The following is a 23,185-nucleotide window of genomic DNA, read 5'->3' on the forward strand; positions in this document are numbered from 1 at the left end:
TCTACTTTGGCGTCGGTTTCAAGAACTTGCACGACAACGAAATGCAAAAGCGACGTTAGAAAGTTTAAAATTATAGTGAGCACATAATATGCGAGCCTGAAATGTTCGTCCGTATCTCTTTTCAGGACTAATTATAAATGTGTCCACTTCTGCTTTTATAATACCTTCCCATGTCCTGTATGGGATATGTCAGATTGACGATCTTTTAAAAAATCAGCTTCCTTTGAAGCAAGGTTTTTCAGGTCAGAAGGTGTATTGCAATTATAATTCACTACTAGCAAATAGAGACACAAAATAATTAGCTAAATAAGTTGACTCGTATTGGTTTACATTCTGGAGTCGCGTAAGTACATAAATATATATACATTGAGGTCTAAAGGTCTTTTGTGAAAAAACTCACCATTGTGAGTTATGTGAAAAACTGTGTGGAATCTATTTGGAAAAAAACTATTACGAAAATTGAGTTAAAAATACCCTTTTTCAGTTTGTTTGAAACAAAACTTTTTCTGGTCGAGTGGAAATACATTCTTCAAACATTGAAAGGTACTGACAGAGGTCCAAAGCAGTTTCTCACGTTGTTGTTGGTCGACGCGACTGCTGCCACGCCATCCTGCCATTCGCAGCTCTCTTTCATTCCCAGCCGCAAAACCTCTACCAAACCAGCAACCAACCAGGCTATGAATGAGTGTGGAGAATGTGCAGCGAATGTGCGAGCCAAGTTTTGTGGAAAATATTCGAAAAAGACAGCCAATGTGTCATTTACTTATGGGCAAGGCGACTTTAAATAGGAAAAGTTTCTGAGCGGAAAAATCCTTCAAAATTATATCCCATAAAATACTGCGTGCAGTACGTATAAGGATTTTATGCTTTCTCCTAACGCTCTGTTACTTTCCCTCGATCTCCTCCTCTGCTTTCTCCATCTCCATCCTCTTGACTTTGCTCCTCCGCTACGTATGAGCATCCATACAGACACACTCGCTTACTTACTTGAGCGGACTAGAACAACCAAGACCAAAAAGTATCAAGTAAGTAATTCAACAAAAGTAAATTCCTCCTTGTTGTGCTATGCATAAGACTTGGGGCCAGCATTTAGAACTTGTTCTGTTGAAATTGATTGAGAAAACACTTCAGTTTCTCCAGTTTGGTTTGGTCCGACGACGCCACGAGAACCTCTTCGAGAGCAGATTTATCTCAGCCTTCGCCTTCGTCTTATGAATTTACGGTTACTACGCTCTCCTCCGTCCATGCACATTTACCGTCGCTCCAGTAGTGGCAAACTTTGCCCTGTTTCTTAACCGTATTCCCCATTGCTAACGTGGTTAAGGTCCCTACTGGACTTGGTTTGGTAGCTTTCAAGTAGAAATCTGCTGGCACTCTCGTAACTTTCTTACCCAATTTTCTTAAGAAATCTCAGAGGAGTCGGGCGGATTCATGCTTTTAACGTGTCCACTAATACAACGGAACGGAACGTATAGGGAATCTCAAAACCCATGCAATATTCATTCCTCCATGTTCCATTGATTAGAAATGTAACAAGATCTGGTCTATTCACCAGCTAGCCAGCCATACACACAGAATGTATATTTTATAGCTCCCTATTCTACATTATATGCTCGAGGAGTAAAGTAAGTAACTTGGAATTCTGCGTGCCTCCTAATATCAGCTTAGGCAAAATGAAAATCCACTCCACTGTTACTCCGTCTGTGCCTTATAAATTGATGAAATACAAATAGCTCAAAAATCAATATGGTTTAAAACTGCTGCCAGTCAGATTGGAGTTGAATTGCTTGCTTGCTTTCACTCTGCGAACAATGGAAGCGGAGCGAGAGCAAAATGAATAAGCCTGCCGAGTTAATTAAAATTTTCTCTAAATCAAAATTAACTAACAAATATTTATTGTTTGCCCTTCCAGGCTCCGTAACTGTTGATGATGCCGTGGAGTCAACGCCAGAGTCAACGCACAACATTTTTAGCTCACTTCAATCTGGCCCCTTCTCCCCTGCCAGCACTGGAGACCCATATTTCGACTCCACCGTTCCACGCAACGTCACAGCCCTCGTCGGGAAGACTGCGTACTTGGGATGCCGGGTCAAGAACTTGGGAAACAGAACGGTGATTTTATCTCTATTTTTCCCATTGTATTTAATATGCGCTGGTTCGTACAATGTCAAAAATTATTGTCAATATCATGAATTTAGTTACATGTAATACACATAATGTCGATACGTTCATATGTAGTTGTACACTATTTTAGTGTTTGTGCACAATACGGGCACGTTAATGCCAGGCAGGTCGTATGGTCGAATTTTGGTAATTTTGACGTGGATGATGAGGCCCCAAGAAATCCTCTCAATTTTATAAAGTGTTCTCGTTAAAGAAAATTATATGTGAGGAGGAAAGAAAGTATGTGACCATTTTATAAATTTGCTTCCACCGTTGGCATTAGTTAACACCTTTTGGTCACAAACTCGCTTTTTTTCTAGGGAGTCAGGAATACGTATGTGTGAGATAGGTTTAGAAATTGCCTTGGGTCATCGGTTTGCGTTATCGCAACAATTGCAGTTTGTGTTTTGACCTTAACACTAGCTATGCCATGTGGCACGCAGAAACTATGAAAAAATTTGCGCAACAGCAGGGATTTTGTACAAGGCATCCATACAATCTTATGTACATCAAATGGATATACGATGTACGTTTGGCTCAGCTTTTTAAAGATAAACCCAGAGGAAATGTTTACCATTGCACTAAAAGTTTCTGAGAAAATAGGTTCATCAGATTTATTTAGCCAATCACCTTTTATTGTTATAGGTTCAAGTCGCGGAGAAAGCCTTGGTGCAAGATGTAGAGTGATAGCTTTAATTCCACCATTTTCTGAGATAAACTTTCCTAGAAATCTGTGCCAAATCCTTACACTATAATAGGACTAGCACATAGTGGAAGAGGCTGGAGGTACTGAATTTTACCAGCATACATACACACATCCATACATACAGACGTCCCACTAAAAGGATTTTTTTGGGATGAACTTGCATGTAGTTGTAGTTCAGGGAAGAATTCTTTCCTACTGAATCTCAAATTCCAAGGGAAAGTTATTGCATTTTCTCTTGAACCTATCCTGTTCCTCTTTGACACTGGATTACCCAAATCACGCAGAAACTGAATAGAAATCAGGTAGCCGATAAATATCTGTGTGGTAGGACCATTTATCCCAAAAGTTTCCACCGTCGTTCCCCAACTTGCAACGTTGTCTGTGACTTAATGACTATGGAGATGTACATTTGATAGTAAACTTTCTGCATGGAGACATTGGACACGGTTAACTTGTGTGGAGCAGATTATTATTGTAGGGGGAATTCCTATTGTGCTGCATACGTATACATCCTGCCATTACACGAGGGAATATAGGTCAACATGGGAGATCCACACTTAATCATGTGTTTGCAAGAGTCATAAGAAGTGATTTCTAACTTTCTCCACCGCTCGCTCTCCTTCCCGAAACCAACTTCTTTGGCCAGATGAATTATAGCGATTCTACGCAATAATCATTACTTTCCTCTCTCTCTTTTCCAAGCGCAGTCTTAAATCTAAATCTGTGTCATAGAAAATTTCTTGGACGTACATAAGTAACATAAAGCTGCAGTTACTATAAGCTCCACTACTTATAAGCAGCCAGTGGTACATGATGATCTGTGTTCCACGTTATCTTTTGGTAAATCCGTTAGATTCCCAAGTCTGCATTTGCAACTGCTACATCCTCCTATGACCACCAGCAGCAGCTCTATTATGACTTTTGCATGAAATGAACCGAAGCGAAGGAATGTCTAATGAATTGCATGCTTTCTCTCCAAGATCTCCACGAGCTACACACTCGGCTCTCTCTCTCTGCCACCCTACATGCTCAGATAATTTTTGGTTGGTGGATGAAACTGGGCAGATAATTTATTTTCTTTGTAACCAGAGGAAAGAATAATGGTGTATGGCGAATTTTGTATGACTCCTCTTCATTCATTCATTCAAAATGCATGCAAAGGGAGAATTGAGAGAAAAGTCCGTGAAAGGCTTCGGGGATTGTTCTCTTGACATTATTATGGCCACACCATTGTCCCTGTTTTGCCAAAATATAAAATGAGTTAGACTTCTAAGTAAAATTATGTAATAAAACTCACAGTGTGAGCCTTTGCTTTCGACGGAGCCCACCCGGAAGAATTATTGAATAGAACATCGACCAGTCCACGCGTATTCTTTTTCATCGTTCCACTACTACATGCATAAATATAAGTATATTATGCAGATTATTGCAAATACTGTGTCGGCTATGTTACTTTCTCCTTGAAACCTGTACATGTCAAGGCTTCGGCATATCTACATATGTCCACCTGTGTAGTTACAAGGCCGCAGTACTTACTTACTGTGTGGTATATTTTCTAACCATGTTTTATCCTTCTGCTAGTCTTATCCATGGGAAAAGATTCCTTGTTTCAGGCTATTTCAACATCGTTTTATCCTAATTTTGTCCTTAAATATTCGTCGTGAATATTCATATGTGCAAATCTCCTATACAGGTTAGCTATCGTTACACTTGCACATATTTAAGCGTAATATATAACATGATTAAAACAGTTTTATAAAACTTGTGCAAGTTTAATGAATAATTTGAAGCAACATTAAGTCATGACTGTAATTGTTTGGCTAAATGACCTGAAGCGAACTCCTAAACTATACAACTTTTCATGAGCCATTGTTTAAGAATGATGTAGACAGGTTCCTGGAAAGTTTGTCATTATTGAGGACGGCGTATATATGTAAAACGAATAAAAGTTCCGTATAGTTGATATCCACGGTTATTCTGCTGTGGTAGGAGCATGTTGCGAGCTTGTGAGGTTCGCATTCAGTTGGCAGCAAGAATGAGAAGCCCCAAGTATGTATGTAAGTAGCATAAAGAAAGTATGACATTTTAGCCCTATCTCCACCATTGTGAGTTAATTGAACATCGTATAATAGGTCATGCCCAAGATTAACTGTTCCAGGCTTTTATAGCGTGTACACTGGGTGGTAAATTTTCAAGTTGAGTCTCCCACTCTTTGTGCTGTATTGTTCCTTTTATTATTCGCTAAAATGAGAGTATAAGCTTGACATTGCTGACATTCTTCTCCTTTCTTCTCATTCTGTAACTTTTCCAGGATCTTTTTATGACACATACACAGACAGACACATTCACAATGCCTAATAACAACCAAGCCTGTCGCATATATTATTATTACAATTTTTGCATGAATTCTTCTTCTTAATAGCTGCCGAACTACATGGTGCACCAACCAAATGGCCTGGAGATTCAGTCGTGGAATATGACTCACTTAGGAATTAGGCTGAGAACAGTCTCTGCCAATTTAGTCACTGTGAGCATACCTGCGTATATTCACGGCTAACTGATTGAATTTTCTCGTAGTTTTAATGTCCTTATTGCATATGCATATGAAACCATAGTTTATTCCAATTACGAACACCTTACTCAATAAAAACTGAGTCTGTGCAGATATATGCATATATATTATAGAACTCTTATTGGTATTACGTATAAAAAGTTGAATAAGCATTAAGAGCATTAAGCACACACAGTAAATATTTATATGCAAACTAGTATATTGAAAAAAACTGTTTGCGATTCATTCTGCTTATTTCTCTTTGCAAACATCGTTATTTAGAACTAACGAAGCATGTTCTGCATATGTTTTATTTTATGAGAGCTTGGTTTACAGATTATTAGATTATGTTATTCGCTTTTTGCTATTTAAATAGTATGAGTTGCATAACAAGGAAAGACGAGGAATTTTGAGTATTTAGGTGATATAGACGCAATTATTTGATGGACACCTTGCTTGTATAAAACTTCTTGAGAAAGTGCACCTTATTTTTATCACCGACGACGACTTTCACTCCATTGCATAACTCGAGACACAAAAGAACTCATTATGTGGCAACAACAGTGGAATTCCTTTCCCCAGCCGCAGAAGACAAGTAAGATATTATGAAAGCACGTCATTCTCCGACCAGACGCTCTCAAGTCGTTGAGATTTTTTGGCGAACAAAGGGCAAAAGAAGGTGCGTGATAAGACACAAATATCAAGATCCTTCATCAACGGTTGCTATATGGTTGGGGTGACAGTGATGACTGGCTTATAAGGGCGCGGGCCATATACTAGATACATTACATACAAGGGATGTTTTCCTTGCAAAAATATGAGGGAAATCCAGCACCTTTCTCTTCTGGGTCATTCAGCCAAGAGCCAGAATGCCAAATGACAAAGAGGAAAGCCACCAAAGCTAATGCCAACTTGAGATCCTGCACGTTGGACGCCATGTCCTGACGTCGCGCGAGAGCGAGAGAGGATGGGTTATAAGGTGAAAGAAGAATACAAACTCCAATAAAATACCACATGGACGACCAGGGAAAGTGAGGCAGTTGGCTTTTACCAAAAGTTATCTTTACTACTCCTTGACTTTGGCTACCAGCCAGCTATTTCCATCATCATTTCGGCCGACAACCGTGACTGTGCGACTCGAACGGCAGGACGAATGGATCTTCCTTCCTTCCTTTGTAGGGGGGTAATAATAGTCGAGGGTAGGAGGAGGTGCAGACGGAAGGAAATGTTAAATTATGCGTTTCTGTTTTGGGTTAATTAACGATGAATACCAGTTCATGCCCGTTTATTCCTCAAATATTCTTCCTCTGTTGCATATACATAAACACATACGCAAATAAATAAACTGAGCTCCGTGTCAAAGCTCCAATCAACAGTCTCCATTATTTCATTAATCAAACAACAAGTCGAGAATTTTACCACAGTTTGAACCAACAAAGTTTAATTTTGTTCCGGCTGATGATGTGTGAGGTGAGAGTGGAATTAATTTTGTACATGGAACAAGTTCCAGGCATATCAAACCATTAAGCTTTCACTCAATACGACTGAAAACAAAGGAGGTTAGCAACACGCTCCGTTAAGTGAAAATCTGTTGAATTGTTTGTACACGTCACAAAACAAGCCAGCCGTTGTTTAAGTTATACATTTCCTCGTCTGTCAATTACTTTTTTGTCGTGCACAGTGTTTCAGTTGGGAGTTCGTGTGCAAAACTCGCAACTGTAGAGTTTTGGCTGGTTGGCTGACTTTATTTATTCCCACGCGTGTTCATGAAAAAGATTGATTTAACAATAATACATCAATTCGGAAGTTTTGGTTTTGACATGCGGATTTAATAAGGAAAAGTTTCAGAATATTTTATTTATTAACCATGAAATAATCTCGGAAGAGAAATATGTTTCTGAAAGCGTAATCATAAAGAAGAGCTGTGTACAGCGGGTGTTTCTATCGGGTTGGTTTCAGTTGCATTTTATACGGTTGTTGGCTTGTGAAAGTGTTAAAAAAATAACTTGATCACAAAGCAGCGAGCAAACCGTGGACTCCAAAAAAAATTCGGTGGTCGCAATCAAGCCGTAGTACAATTTTTCAGCGGGTGGGCGACTTCCCAGTGGCATTGAGGTACCACACCGCCTTGAAAAACGTAGTCGCAATGCAAAACAAGAGAATGAGCTGTATGTATAATAATAAATAGGAATAATAATAGGAATAATAATGTCCTACATTTCTCCATTGAAAATTTGGCTGCTTATAAAACTACAAAATCTTAGACGCACAATTTTACACGCTGTCCAAGTGCGACAATTGATGTACGCATAGGGTCATGGCCTATCAAGTCATATCTCGATATACAAATACATAAAAACACACAATACCAAAACCCCTGCTGCAACATGGCTACGATCAAAGTGCTATTGTACGAAGCAAAGTTGGTTTGAGGGAGGCAAGGCGAAAAGGAGGAGTGTTAGCAGTGATAAGTTTCGGGATGAGATAAAATGAGAATCAGAGAAAGGCAAAAGAAAAGAAAGAAGTGTGTCCAAAGCAAAAGCAGATTAAAAGGTTGCCATCTCAAACAAGAGTGCGGAATTCTTAAGGAGTCAACTTTTTATTTCTTCTGTTTGTGATGTGGTGACAAGAAAATCCGACTTTTTTTCCTTCCATCGTCACGTCCAAGTAGAATTAAAGTTTCCTCCATGATATGAACACGCGAGCCAGTACCACTCCTTCATAACTTGTATTTACAAAGCATCCAGTCGATCTATCCCACACTGTGTCGTAGACCACCCACCACAAATGCTGTCATTTCTTGAAAAAGAAAGCCGTCAATCCATTGTCATTTGTGAAGCTTGCAACCATGCCGTGTCCTCTGCACTCTCTATCATTCGATTAATTTCATTTGCCATCAAATTTTCCTTGGCAAATGTTTGATTTTATAAATTTGTGCCGTCTGTGGTCTGTATAAATCTGGTCTTCTTGATACAATAATTACAGCAAAACACATATTTTTCTAGTGAACGAACGTAAATAAGTTAAATTGCCAACCAATTATTTTATCCCATTTCCCAGATTGTGTCCAAATAAACATTTGCGAAAGTTGTATACGTTTGAACAATCTATTCGTATCCTCAATTAGGAAATGAAACATGGGCGTCACTTGAGAAAAACCGAACCATGATGATTGCGAAATATGTTAGTTTGTCAAAGCCTTTTTTACCTTCCGGATTAAAATAACCACTTTCCCAAAGTACCATCGTCGGACAATTCTGTGGACTTACGACCTACATAGCGAGGGTCTTGACCATAAGGCCAAAGTCGTTGGTTGTACAGGGCGGGGACGAATATTGTATTGGATGGGAGGACATGTCAGATATTTATATGGATGACTCTGTCTCGCCGTCAGTCCAGTGTGGAAGCTTGCCGAGATTGATGTGGGCTCTTCGAGGATCATCGGAGTGAAAGCGAGAGTGAAAGAAAAGGGTCACGTCACTACGCAGCTCTCTCGCGGAGAGAAGAAAGTATGTAGTTGAAGGATTTTAGTTTGAAATAGGAAACCAAATTTGACCCGCTGCTGCTCTTGGTTCAATGAAGGAATGAAGTGTTTGTTTTGCGGGATGAAATGGAGGAGCTACTTAGAAGGAAATGGGTCCTAATTCCAAAGGCACAGGAAGAAGAGGATATAATGATGCGGCTTATCTGGCCTGAAATATCAGAGTCATTTAGTTTCAAAATGTTGTACATCCTCATAACTATATAAATATGTAGCATGTAGTTACTGAGAACGACGAGGAAAATAGATTGCTCTAACGTAGATTACTTCAGGCCTGGAGGTGCTAGGGTTTGTTATTGCTATTTCCAAAACAAAGCCGTACATGTGGTGGCGCAGTCAAGATATCAGGTTCATTTGCGGGTTGTTATTAGTGGTCTTGGTATATGTATCGTGGTACAGCACAGGAAAATGTGGTATGATGGGAACCAAGGTCAAAATGTGCTCCACTTTGTCTTTCTCCCTGAGGATTTCAAGACTCCAGTCTTTGAAGGGAGATACGACGGCACCAATTCGTCTTCACAAGAGTTTCGCTTAATACGTTCTCATAAATTTGAGACGTGCAGTAATATTCGGGCAATATCATAATCTCCTACGACATTCAGAAGTAGGTGGACAATGCACCAGTTAAACAACTGTAAGCCATTTTTATTTTCGTAATGCTACTATCAAATTGATAAAATAATTATTTACATTTAAAATTCAATAATTTAAAATGGACAAGTTCGTGAAACATTAAGGTGAAATTTTGAGGGTTGATTGACTAAGTGGGTTATCAGGTTAATTAATACCCGTAGTGGATTCCGTATCCAGAGAAAGTTGAAGTTGCAACAGCGGTTGCTGGAGAATAAGCTACACCCAAACCATGAGCCACCGGGTGACCAAGAGCGGGAGCAGCATATCCATGATGATGCGCAAGCGCTGGAGCGGCGTATCCGTGGTGGGCAAGAGCGGGAGCGGCATATCCGTGATGGGCAAGAGCGGGAGCGGCATATCCGTGGTGCGCAAGAGCGGGGGCAGCATACCCATGATGGGCAAGCGCGGGGGAGGCATATCCGAAAGCTGGAGCGGCATATCCATAGGCACCATCGTTGGTAACTCGGATATCGGTTTTTCGAACGGAAGAGTAGGGAGAATCAATCGCCTATTTGTAAAAAAATATGAAATGAAAGTTTTAAAATGCCACAAGTCAAAGAAATAATCGAGGAATCGACCTTGGCTTGTTTGGAGACAGAGCTAAGTCCTGCAAATCCTCGGACGGTGTGTTCAGATTGGGCTCCAAGGGCCAAAGCACCATCCAAGTATCCTGGAGTAATGGCTGCTGCAGCAGCGACCACGGTGCAGAGGATGATCGTCTGTACCAAATCAAGTTTCGGTTTAAAAATGGAAAATATCTACAAAATTACGATTTCCTTACCTTGGCAAACATTGTAATTTAGAGAGCAATATTTTATGTATTGAAACTGTACTGAAAGTTTTTGGATAACTGATATTGTTTCAACCCACTGGCCAGCTTATATAGGAAGAGGAAACTTTGGTGCATTCAAGGCGTATGCATAGCTAGAACTTAAGCATATAGGCTACAACGCATAAGGGTTAGGCCAGCAATAATTCAAAAACCTTCCATGTATAACAATGACCCAACAAAATCGCATATTATTTTCTATGTAAATATAAATATGAGGGCAAGTGTTTTAATGCAGAGGCATGAGACATTGGGGGAATAAAGTTTAGAGTTTATATGTAGCTGGTGGCCTTTCACTTTTGTAAGTCTAATCAAAGTTGCATTAAATATCTGTCTGTTTCTCACGAATGAAAAGGTCACATTCAGTCTAATCAATCAATGGACATCACCAATTGACGAATCTGTCTATCATAATGAAAGTTTTATAAACTAAGCACAGCTCTTAATTATTTAGAGTGAAACGTGCGTGACCTTTTATAATTTCTTCATTGCAGGTAATCTTGTGTTCCTTGTTTGACCTAGTTTAATTTGTTCTCGGATTTTATGGGACAATTTTAGAGATGCCAGTGTGCGTAAAATTTGTATGGCAAATAAAATCTGTATGTGTGGTTACATATACATGTCTTAATTCCCTGGAATACTATAATGTGTACATATTTTGTACATATATACTTATAATGAGCAACTGCTTATCTAGTAAGCAATTTATTTGCTAAACATTCGGACTTTGTGTAATTATGCAAATGATGAGCACCATACATAGCATAAGCTGCACACCAGGGCGCATGAGGTGCTGTAAATTTATAAGGTTGACCATGCTTGCTACTTGGATCGAAACACTGAGGAGTAAAATAATGCTGAATAAATTGAGACAAAGTTTATTGATCGATTGACATTTACTTAATCTCTGACAAATATCACCACACCCTTCTCTTCAAGAAATTTTGCGCATACATTTACTTAACGTGTGTCATGTGTGGCTCACAGAATCAAGTGCTTCCCAGCAAGAAAATTGATACTGATTTTACATAACCCAGCACAGTGGTATCTGCCTAGAGGCTTAAAAATTACAGAATTCAAACCTTCACGTTGCTGATGGCATGAATTGATACAGAGAATGCCATTGATATGCAATATGTTATTTTTTGCAACCTCACTGTACCAATATTAAATTGAGACAAGTTGATCCCAATTTAACAAACTTCCATTGCTACGCATCCTTTGTCTGAGCCCTCGTCTTTTGTTTGCTGGCTGGGGAACATAATGGTAATAACTTTGTATTATTAATAACACGGGTATATCAGTGTCGAGGTTGTGTTGGCACGTTATTTATTAGTTTAATGAATTGCCTATTTAAAGTCAGTGCATGCGGTGGCCATTACCCTTGTTAATGTCTTGTCATTGTTACTCATAATAGAAATAGTGTGAGGTTCAACTCCTTTGAAAACTGTTGATTCATGAGTTGGAGACATGTCCACATTAATGTCGAGATTGCTTTTAGTCATCTGATTGCTCTAAAGTAATAGATCTTGAAGTTCGATTAATTGTCTTTCGCAATATCTTTACATAACCTGCACAATATTCAACAATGAGCTGACATAATGTTCAGTTTTCAGCTTGAAACCACTTTGTAATGAAAATTCAGTGACCTTTATTCCTATCGATTGATTTTACTCGGACATCTGTGATAATTTTTTTACTCATTATTTCCATGAATTAATTCTTCAGAGTCATAGTGAACTAATCAATTAAACTTATCAGGGTTATTCAACGTTTAAATATATGTGGTCATTGTGTACAACCATGTGCAGTACGCTAGTGCTATAAGGAATGCAGAATAAATCCATCGGTACTCCAGATTTTATTTGCAACACAAATGATTTGTGAAATTACAGTAGAAAAGAGAACTTTGAAATATATTCAGGGCACAGACTAACTACTTGTTCATGGGATACATGCCAAAATTTTTACCATAAAAAGTTTTCCTGGGATATCAGGAATGAGTTTCGACGAGAGGATGGACTTTATCCCCCATTTTATTTGACACTAACATGCATTCGAGAAATTTCTCTCGTTCAATTGAACTTGAATAATAATTTTTCTAGTGTTGATTACACCCAGAGTCAGTATCACCAGGCAGTATCTATTGTGATAAGGCATATTAATGCCTATGCAAAATAAATTACAACCCACTTGGTGCAAGTTTTCTATGCTAAGAATATATTGGGCAATCTATTTGGTCTGAATGGACATAATTCAGTATCATGACTGGTCTAGCACTCTTATTTGATTCCTAAAATTATTTTTAGTGAGGCAACTATTTGTGCATTGCTTTGAAACCACCGTGGAAAAATGAATGTAAAAAAATATGTAAAATATTTATGACCTTTGGAAACTTATTTTTTATTTTGTTTTCAGACCGGATAGACGACAGGAATAAATTCTATGTGAATTAAAGTTAATTCTTGGCAGGATCACTAGTGACTAGTGAAAGCTTGCAGTAGTTATTTTCTTGGTCCCATTGCGGACAATTTAGCCTGCCTTGTGTTTGATTATGATCGTGAACAACCGCTTGGGAAAGGCGTAGTATTTATTACACACGCGTATAATACGTTTACAATATAGACTGAAGTTGATATTTGGACTTGTTTGTTACATAATGTATATAATGTACCAAGGGAGGCAAGTTCTAAGAAAAAACATGTTTATTGAAGCGTAAATAAGAGAGATTAAAATCTATACGTTTTTTCTCTTTTTCTCTTTCTCCACAGACACAAGGGCTTATCATTGTTGCTTTCTCTTTATAAATCGTAATGATATTTTACTGCTGGTGCTACCAAGTGATTTTTTAGTAACCAGTATTTTGAACGTTTAAAAAAGTGCATGTTCTCGTTTGTTGCTCTTATGTAAGCAGGAGCATGTACAGTATCCCACTAAATTGTAGATGCAGTGCATGCATACCTCATGCAAATCACTAATACTCAAAAACGGGTTAGTATTTCAAATTGATTTTAACACCAATTACCAACAATATTTCATACTACAATCGTGCAAAATTTCAATCGAATTCGTTTACAACTGATAAAGTTATGGATATTTAAATGTCAAAAAGTTGCAAATTGCACGCCACAAAATTGTAGATGCAGGTAAATAGCGCATTTAATATTTTGTGTGCCTACTTTTAGCGACAATACCGGCTTAAATTCGTCTGAACATCGACTCCACCAATCATTTAGTGACACTTTGGTCGAATTTCCCCCACTCTTCTGTGATCATAGTTTTCAGATAAGCTGGATTTGTGGGTTTCCATTATGCCGCCCAACGCTTTCCCGGTATCCATACCTACTCACCCCGAGGTCAGAAAATTGGCAAACCCAGTCCAAAATCTTCATTTTATTTTCCTTGAGGCACTTTGAGATGGGTTTTGTAATATTTATTCTTAGGTGAGGCAAAAGTAAGCATGGGTGCCCGAAAAAAAAGTGTCACCATGGTTACGGCGAAGCCTAAGTATGCTTTCGTATATACCCTTTGAAAATGTCAAGAAGGGTAGAGCCTAAACGGTTAAAGATAGCCAAAAAGTGTAAAAGGCAATCGTGCAGAGGATAATGAGGAGATGATGTTTTACAGCTTTCTCGGTATAAAAGTTGTATCGTGGGCTCTCTAATCTCGATTTGAAACTTTAGAATCGAAATTTGAGACACTTGCACCAAACGACTATATGCATAAAACCTGATTTTATCATGCAGAAATCGGTTGTGCCTCATTTAAAGCAAATCCGATGGAGATTGGTTTAAAACTAAAAAAGTTTTGATGGAGGCATCCGACACTACTCATGTTGCTAAGCATTCATCATCAGAATTACGATATTCTTAGCTGGTTGTTCTTAACAACCAGTATACAAATTTTCTATAAATGGAGCTACAGTCCGTTTACGATATGACCCTCCACGTCACCACTGCAATGCTATTAGTAATGAGAGTGATGACGTCGAGGATCGTATCGTAAAAAACAGGAGTAGTTGTGTTATGAAATTGCAACACAGGTACATATGTACCTTATATGAAGTGCCTCAATATAACCAACCGAATGACCGCTTAGAAAACAATTGAAGGCACACTTGCTGGTTGAAGTTGTGGTAAATCCTGATTATTAATCCGGACTAGGGATTGACGATTATCATTAATCCCTTAGCCGAGAAGAAAAGCAATTCCACTCTCAGCCCACTCTGTAAGCGAAAGTAATTACCAAATTATTTAACCGAATTTCAACCAGTGATGTGAAATATAAAATTAGAGTTTCTTAAATGCGTGGTAAATTAGTTTTTCAACCTCCTATGGGTATTTTCAACTGATTTTGTATTTTGTCTTCAGTTTAAAAAAAACTGACAATATTTGAAATATAGGTTCACAATTTCGACCAGTGTAATGAATTGTCTGAAAATGCATAACCCTTAAAATTATAAAATAAAATAATTTTAAAAAAGCTTGCTTAGGTGAGGCGCTGCTAAAAGTGAAAAACAAGACCTCTGGGGATCTCTTTTAAATATCTCGTCCCCTCGTCATTGTAACAGGAATTGGTGGCTTTGCATCACATGAGGCCAAACATTTTACGCTAAGCTTCTATTGGCTTCTAACAATCAAAATAATTCGTTAGAGAAAAATATGGGTTTACAAATTTTTCAAAATTATCATTATCACATTCTCATTCGTATTGAAAACTAGTTGTGCTATTAAACACTTTAAAAATATATGTGGTATCCTCCAAATGTGTTCGTCGGCATTTTCATTTCTTAAAATACAAACCCGCATAAATAATGACGCACAGCGCATGCCACATACATAGGTATATACATTATTGAACCTTACATAAAATTAAGAAATATCTAATAGTTACACCAGTCTTGATACAAACAGTTACTGTATTGAGTTATTTTGAATAGCTAATATTTCAATACATATCTACTACCGTTGATAACACTGTTGATAAAACTGTAATTGTTAATGCAGCCATGGGTCAAGATGGAAATACTATTCTTAAATTTACGAACCGAGACAACATTTCTGAAATTCGTCAAACGTGGTTGAAGTGATGTGCATAAGACGTGCGGAAAATTGTACACGTCCTTCAAATTTTACTAGCTGGCTGAAGTACTGCCTAACCATTGAATTAAATTGTTAGCTATATAAAGATATTTTACTACTTGGTAAATTATGCATTATTTACATCCTCCGCAAGTTTTAGCAAACTCAACTCAGGTTTACAAGCCGTCCGAAGCAATAATCGTTTGTTTAAGCATTAATCCATACGTACATATATTGGCACAATTTTAATTTGTAATAAATATCTACAATTTGTATACTCTTAGCAGCAAATGTAATTTGTATTTTCGTCGTTGTGTGTAATCAACGGGGTGGCATGTTAATGTTATATGGTCGAAATGTTTGGCCTCGCGGTGATGCAAAGCCACCAATTCCTGTTACAATGACGAGGGGACGAGATATTTAAAAGAGATCCCCAGAGGTCTTGTTTTTCACTTTTAGCGCCTCACCTAAGCAAGCTTTTTTAAAATTATTTTATTTAATACTCGCAATGTTTGAAGATAAATCTCTGATTAAAGTCCGAGTTTGCTTCAAATCGACAAAGCTTTATTTTTAACAAATCAAGAAAAGCCTTGTTTGTCATGATGTCAAGGACACATTTCAATGTCCCTACCCAGTTCTAACCGAAACTGCTTCAAACTTTTACATTCCGGAAAGAATTCGAAAGTTTCACACCACATACTAAATGTACCCGCAGCCAAGATTTCCTTGAAACGTCTATTTTTAACAATTGGCCCGAGAAATCAATTGTTGGCACTTTTGTTTTGCCTCCGCCACATTCTGGTAACTCCATCTGAACCAGGAAGTTGAATTTTGGTCTCATCCAAGAAGCAAAAATTTTTCCTGTCACAAGCAGACCTTCTGTGCTCTGCCTTATTAACGCTAAGGAGTTCTTGAGGTGTCCCACTGAGATCTTAGGTGTTTATTTTCCCAAATCTCCCGATAATTCCGCGAATATCAGCCTGTTTCTAATCTTTTATAGGTTGACATCTGTAAAAAGGTCGCTTTGAATACCTCTCGCAACTTTTGGTGTGACCAGACGAGGACCCTCCTAACAATTCTTATTAGTACCGTATCATGATACGGCGATGTACCGTTTTTTGGACGCATGCCTTGATGGTAAAAATGAGTTGCAATTTAATCCCATTTTTTGGACTATATATTGTACAAGTTGTCTTGCAATTTCAAGTTTTTCGCCAATTTTTCCATAATTCACCCATTTTCACGACCCGCAACATTTTCTGCCAGAGTTTCTAGCTTGACCTCGTTGTTAGGTACTATTTTAAAATAAGACCTCCACAAAATATTTTTTATTGGCAGCTCAAACACCAATTCTTATCCCTCATAAGCAATCCCGAACGAGATTTGCCTCTAGACTGAAAGACTGGGTCGTTACCATAATTAAACTCGAAATAAGTGGGGAAAGCAATTCCAACCAAAGTTTTGAAAAAACTCGCGACGCGTTTCGCAATTTATTTCTGCTTCATCAGGCTACAAAATTAAAATTAAATTACAATTAAATTACAAAATGCCCCTAAATGTAAGTTAACAAATATAAAATGCTGCTAGGAATTTAAATTACCGTGTTTTGTTTTACAATTATTTCTCTTGTAGTTTTTAGTTAAACAGTGAGTGTGGTTAATGTGATGAATGGATTTACACTGAGTTTGGTTTAGAATTGCAGAAGGTTTCTAATCTATTGGTTTTCTTATAAGAAATAATGAATGAAAGCTTGGATATACAATGCTTATATTCATCCGAATCACCTTTCGCGTTCTCCTTATGAATAAAGTTAATAAGCATATCTTTGAACTTGAACATGTTTTTGTAGTATGGCATTACAAGGTATACATTTTCTTGTCCCATTTTGTTCAGTTTCAAGTCACTAGGATATTTACATAAAATGTTGGGATTATTATTGGACAATGAGTTTAAAATAAGATTAGTTTTGGGTCTTAAAATGACATTCCTATCCATGTTTGTAATTTTAGATTTTATTGTTTCGAGAAGTACTTCTGGGTATCCTCTAGTGATAAATTTTTGAAACATATCGTTCATATGGAATTTATATTCTTCGTCACTCGAACATATTCTTTTCACCCTTAAAAATTGACTATATGGTATTGAATTAATTAATGACTTTGGATGATTGGATTTGTAGTGTAAAAAAAATTTGACGAGATTTGCCTCTAGACTGAAAGACTGGGTCGTCACCATAATTAAACTCAGCTGCATCTACAATCTTGTGGCGTGCAATTTGCAACTTTGTGACATTTAAATATCCATAACTTTATCAGTTTTATACGAATTTGTTTGAAATTTTGCACGATTGTAGTATGAAATATTGTTGATAATTGGTGTTAAAATCAATTTGAAATACTAACCCGTTTTGGAAGACTTGTGATTTGTATAAGGCATGCATGCACTGCATCTACAATTTAGTGGGATACTGTATGTACTCTGGCCTTACTCACCATGTGCTTACATGTTTACATTTGTGCATAATACTGATATTCACTCCATTTTTTATTTCGTATCAGATGATGCATATCGTTGTCTATTGAATTTCCGAACAAAATGGACACGAACAAATTATAGGGCAGCACAGCACGACAATATTGAATTAGCCCATGCTAAATTTTCAAGTGTCAGTCGCATGAAACTACATATTTATCAACCAAGATCGAAACTAGCAGATATGAAATGCGGTTGTTTTTTCTATAGGAAATAAAAAAGTAGGGAATTATTTTTCAACCATGTTCACACCTTATGTATGTTTGTTTCCAAAATAAACTGTTTTCTTGCTGAGAAAAAACAATACATGTAATTCGAAAGGAATTTTATTAAATACTTAAATAAAATAATGTTTGTGGCACTTTATAATTTTATCTTAATATGCAAATTATATCTTGTTACAGGTATCTTGGGTTCGCCATCGAGATGTTCACATTCTGACAGTGGCGACTTACACCTATACCAGTGATCAAAGGTTCCAAGCCATTCACTCAAGGACTGCACATGAGGTAAGAGCAGCCTAAATATTAAATCTATTCTTGTTTATTACAACTATTAACAATTAAAATATGCGTGTATAGTTTACGTCCAATGTTAACGCTCAAATGGATTTGACATTTAGTAATGGCATACAATATTGTTGAACGATTTATACTAAACTTTTACATTTTGCGTACAGGAGTGGATCCTTCAGATTAAATATGTCCAGCCTCGCGATATGAATGTGAGTATATTAAAAAAAATATTAATTTGAAAATACGTATTGGAATATCAAAAACGGAGAGGCTTATAAAATCTGTCCTCATTGTGCAGATGTACATCTGCCAAATCTCTACCCAACCCCATCGCAGCTTTTACGTCAATCTCAACGTTGTTGGTAAGAATCTCGAATTTCTTTTATGTCTTTAATCTCAATGTCGTTGGCAAGTATAATTAATTCGGGAAGTAGAGCAGTATTCTTTGCCTATATGCTTCCGTATTGTGCTCTCATAAAGACGAACAACAGGAATATTCTCTTGTTCCGTGAATACAACAAGCAGTATTATCCATTTTCTTGAGTACAAAGGCAAAATGACAAGGAAAAGGAGAACAATGCAACAGGACAAAACACATTTCCAATCCAATAGGGTTTCGTCATCTCGTTTGCTAGTACGTACTTTCATAAGCCAGTTTATGACGTTGTAAAACTTTTAAACGTGGTCGTTTGGACGATTTCAACATTTTCGTATACATTCTCTCCGCCACGATAAAATAGTTTCCAAGATTATGCATGCAGGAGGAACTTCCTGCTGTCACCCTCTCCCTTGGCTTACCGACGCCCAGGTATGCTCCAGTTTAATTGCGAGGAGGAGCAACGTACGTGGCTCATTCAAATGCCAGCGCATTGTTCACGGTGTGAGTCGTATTAAATACGCAGCATAACCAGCAAACCAATTCTCTGCCCAATTATAAATTATTCTAATTGGCTTTATCACATGATTTAAGGCATTATGAAATCAAATAATGAATGCATAATCACAGAATTAAGATTTTTATTAAGGATCAATGTATTGATTTGCATCAAGATTTACAACATGCTGTAAATTAGCATACTGCAAGTACTTAAATATAAAGTAAATGATTTAAATAGTGTAATGAGTTCCATTACTTCGATAGGACTTGCACATTGAGTGTCACTGAAGCCATCACAAAAGTTGTAAACTATGCAAGTTTCCAGACGAGGATAGTTAAGAAGGTGGATTGACAATTTGTATGCGAGCATAAACTGTGTATATCTTCTGGTGGCTGGTGGTGAGGAAACGAAAGGGTTGGATCAAAATAGTTCCTGACTGACTAAATCCTTGTTCTGAATACACAACAATGAATACTGAATAGGTAATGAAATCAGACAAGGCTCTTCTCTCCCGTCCATCGCTTCACACGTCTCGCGTACGTACGTAGGTAGGCAGGCAGTCTAACGGAGAAAGTGGTTGAGAGGGAGAAGACGAATGTTAGGGGTGCACTGGGGAAAGTTTTGCGTAGTCTCTCAAACCCCCAGGAATTTGGTTGCCTCTCTCATGAAGCTTTCACCAGACACATGGCACGTCTGAGCTGCATCTCCACTCTCCTTGCGTCGGTATATTCGCGGCATGATCGACGAATACTAAGAGAGAGAGAGAGATTACTTTCTGCGTGTATACTGCCCCCACAGTTTCCTACGTGCATGCATCCTTCTACAGCTTAAATGATCTACTGCTGAAAATTTAGCTTGTTCACTCGGCCAATGTTTATCTTTATTTTCGAACGCAGACGACGACTTGTTAAAGAATTCTTAAAGTTATGAGTACTTATGCAATGTTTTGTATTAGAGTTTTAACATAAATTATTGTATTTTCGTAAATAAATAGCCCTGTTTATAATTAACCTCCTATTTGGGTACGCATAGATAGGTATGAACAAGTCTAGTACAAGAGACAGGCTATAAAAATAGTAAAAAATCGCACTGAAATATTGTTTTCCATAATTTAATTATATATGATAACGGTAATCGCCCTCTTCCAAGCAACAATGGAAACAAGAGTGAGCTAAGGAAGGAGTAGAATGACGAGATTGTGAATCCCGAGAGCTAGATGCATGTGTGGCTAGTGTTGAATTTAATCAAGTTGAGGAAATCTGGGACAAAATTTGCTAATTTAAGTGCAACTGAGACTACGCCGAGTCCAATTTGCATTCGTAAAATCTACAAAAGTGTTCCGGTAGAAAGAAGAAAAGTGGAGAGAAAGAGCAGTAGGCAAGCATTCCCCCTCTCCCACCACCACCAGAAATACATTTGTATTTATAAGTGAATACGTACTGCTATACTCGCAACGAAATAATCTCCATGCATGAGTTTCATCCCACACCATCGCCCTTCACCACTGCTCCTCCGTCAGTTTCGCCTTGTCGCGCTTTCCCCGTACTTTCTCTTCAACCTTTTTGCACACGCTCTGGGCTGGGCTGGGCATTTCCAACTTTAAATGCATTGCAATACTAGAGACATTTTCTTGCCTTGTTCCGAAACTTTCTACCCGAACACCTCATCCTTATCATTGCATGACTATTGGAGTATCATGTTTCTGTATTATGTATTCTGTAGTTTAGCAGTGGGCGAGGTGGATTTTATTGTTTGTGTGCTTTTCAAATATTGAGTACGTGATGTCTTTCCGAGTTGTTTCCTTAGTTCAGGCTGTGGTGTCACGTGAGAATGAATGCAAGTAGCATAGAGACTGCAAATAGGGACGCCGTATATACTGACACCGTATGTACATACATACATATCTGCACATATGTACATGGTCTTGTCGTTAGTCTCATTTGATTGTGAAATGCCTTGTAATAATGCCACTCTGGAGTGGAACAGAACTGGCTACTGCGATTACGTATTACTATTTATACAGACGACGACGAAGAAAGTGTCGAGTTTACGAGGGAACGTGTACCACGGCTTCTGCGTAGGAGCACAAAGAAGGAGACGTAAGATGGGACAGAGTAGTAATAAAATTTGGCATTTGTGAGTATTTGCATTAATAGCGCCCTGTCCTAATTTGCATTCATTTTAGAGGATGAGAGAGGTGGACTAATCTCTGACAAAGGCGGGAGTCAAGAGGCTACATTGTTCCCATTCAGGGATTTCTACACATTTGTAAAAAGTAACTAAAGGCACTTGGAAAAAGCTCTCCCGTCTCTGCTCGCTTTCCTCGTCTCGTCTCCTTCAAGGAGGAATAACACAAATTGCTACGAATCCCTTTGAAACCCGGAATGCTTTGGGCTATGATACGCAAACTTGTGCTTGGCTAATAACGTAGCCGTTTAGATAGCGATTGTTGTAACCTCAAAAAGAGTAAAATTACGGTGTGATACCCTTTTGTAGCCCTGCTTTCCCTACTCCAAACATTATTCAAGGATCATAGAGCATGTTCTAATTCGACCCAGTTAGCCTCTTCTTTCGATTAGAATGATTTTCGTTTGTATTTCCACATCACTGATTTGCGGTTAAGTACTCTCGAGCTCTGGCCGAGTGGAAACACAACTTTTGACTTTCTCCTTCCCAATCCCTCACTACTCTATTTGACTCATTTTAATGCAGTGCAAAAATAAACTTTGATGTAAAAATAATGACATTAGCATCTCTGTCTGGTCGAGGTTAAAAGAATAAATGCAAAACTGTCGCATGTCTTGAATACTGATTACACATACTTTCTCTGTCTACCGGGTTTACACTCGTCTGTCCAACTCGCACAGTTTTCATGTCGCCATGCGGGTTTATTTTGTGGTAATCGTTGTGCTGGGATAAGGTTGGCACTCTTTCCAGCATAAAAAATTAACCTGGAAATGTTATCTCTGCTTTTATGTTTCGCCTGAGGGTGTAACCTCAGTATGTATATCTCTACATGTGTATTTACATATGCACCACAGTCATTGTACAGCTTTCTCAAGCAGTTGAATCTGCACATAAATATGGACATGTATAAAATTGTAAAACCTGTGTAACCGAACTTTTTCTTCTTTAGTGCCTACTGCTTCAATTCTTGGTGGGCCTGACTTACACGTGGACAAAGGAAGCATGATTAATTTGACCTGCATTATCAAATACAGCCCTGAACCACCATCCTATATGCAAGTCTCCATTTAATATATTTAATATATCTATTTGTCGAAGGACGAGTTGAAACATATTAATTTATATGATATTAAATATATTCCTACAGTTTCTGGTATCATTATGACGAGGTAAGCCCTTCCATTTGATCGACGCCATCTTATTAGTACTCTGAGTAATTTTTCCTTGTCGCATGTTCATGACAAAGATTTAATTACTGTGCCATGTTCCTAAGGATGTGCCGTATTTGAAGGAGACTCTTATGATTTCCTGAATTTCATTACACAAGTGTACGTTTCAAACACAGTAATCCTTCCCTTCTGGCCCATTCACTTTCGAGTTGTTTAATTTGAATTTACCTAGTCGACCGTAATTGGATTAGCAAGTCAGCTGAACTACACTCAATAACCCAAATCCTTTGGGAAATTTTAAAGGCAGTGCGCACAATTAAATAAGTCGAGTAGGATGATAGATACAATACATTCTGTGTACATTTATATTCGCCCAAAAACAATTCAACTATGCATATTT

The 23,185-nt window shown here is 37.9% G+C and overlaps 2 protein-coding genes across 2 annotated transcripts in view; one reads left to right on the forward strand and one right to left on the reverse strand.

Annotated features, from left to right (window-relative positions):
- Positions 1-23,185, forward strand: part of LOC110842981 (zwei Ig domain protein zig-8) — an 84,899-nt gene that overhangs the window by 58,508 nt on the left and 3,206 nt on the right. The window contains exons 2-7 of the mRNA XM_035846572.1: positions 1,913-2,112; positions 18,441-18,545; positions 18,716-18,760; positions 18,850-18,913; positions 22,566-22,671; positions 22,764-22,785. Coding sequence (XP_035702465.1) covers positions 1,913-2,112; positions 18,441-18,545; positions 18,716-18,760; positions 18,850-18,913; positions 22,566-22,671; positions 22,764-22,785 — 542 coding nt within the window. The remainder of the gene's footprint in view (positions 1-1,912; positions 2,113-18,440; positions 18,546-18,715; positions 18,761-18,849; positions 18,914-22,565; positions 22,672-22,763; positions 22,786-23,185) is intronic.
- On the reverse strand, positions 9,567-10,533 carry LOC110851298 (pupal cuticle protein C1B). Its single transcript, XM_022099024.2, has 3 exons — positions 10,376-10,533; positions 10,173-10,313; positions 9,567-10,102 (listed from the first exon to the last, which is right to left on the reverse strand). Exons 1-3 carry the CDS (start codon positions 10,385-10,387, stop codon positions 9,743-9,745), a joined length of 513 nt encoding a protein of 170 aa, XP_021954716.1. The 5' UTR covers positions 10,388-10,533; the 3' UTR covers positions 9,567-9,742.

Source organism: Folsomia candida, unplaced genomic scaffold, assembly GCF_002217175.1.
Source record: "Folsomia candida strain VU population unplaced genomic scaffold, ASM221717v1 Fcan01_Sc001, whole genome shotgun sequence".
NCBI lineage: Eukaryota > Metazoa > Arthropoda > Collembola > Entomobryomorpha > Isotomidae > Folsomia > Folsomia candida.

Coding starts and splice junctions, on each gene's coding strand:
- LOC110851298 (XM_022099024.2), bottom strand. Junction 10,103..10,172: donor CTGTCTCCAAACAAGCCAAG/GTCGATTCCTCG, acceptor TTTTACAAATAG/GCGATTGATTCTCCCTACTC.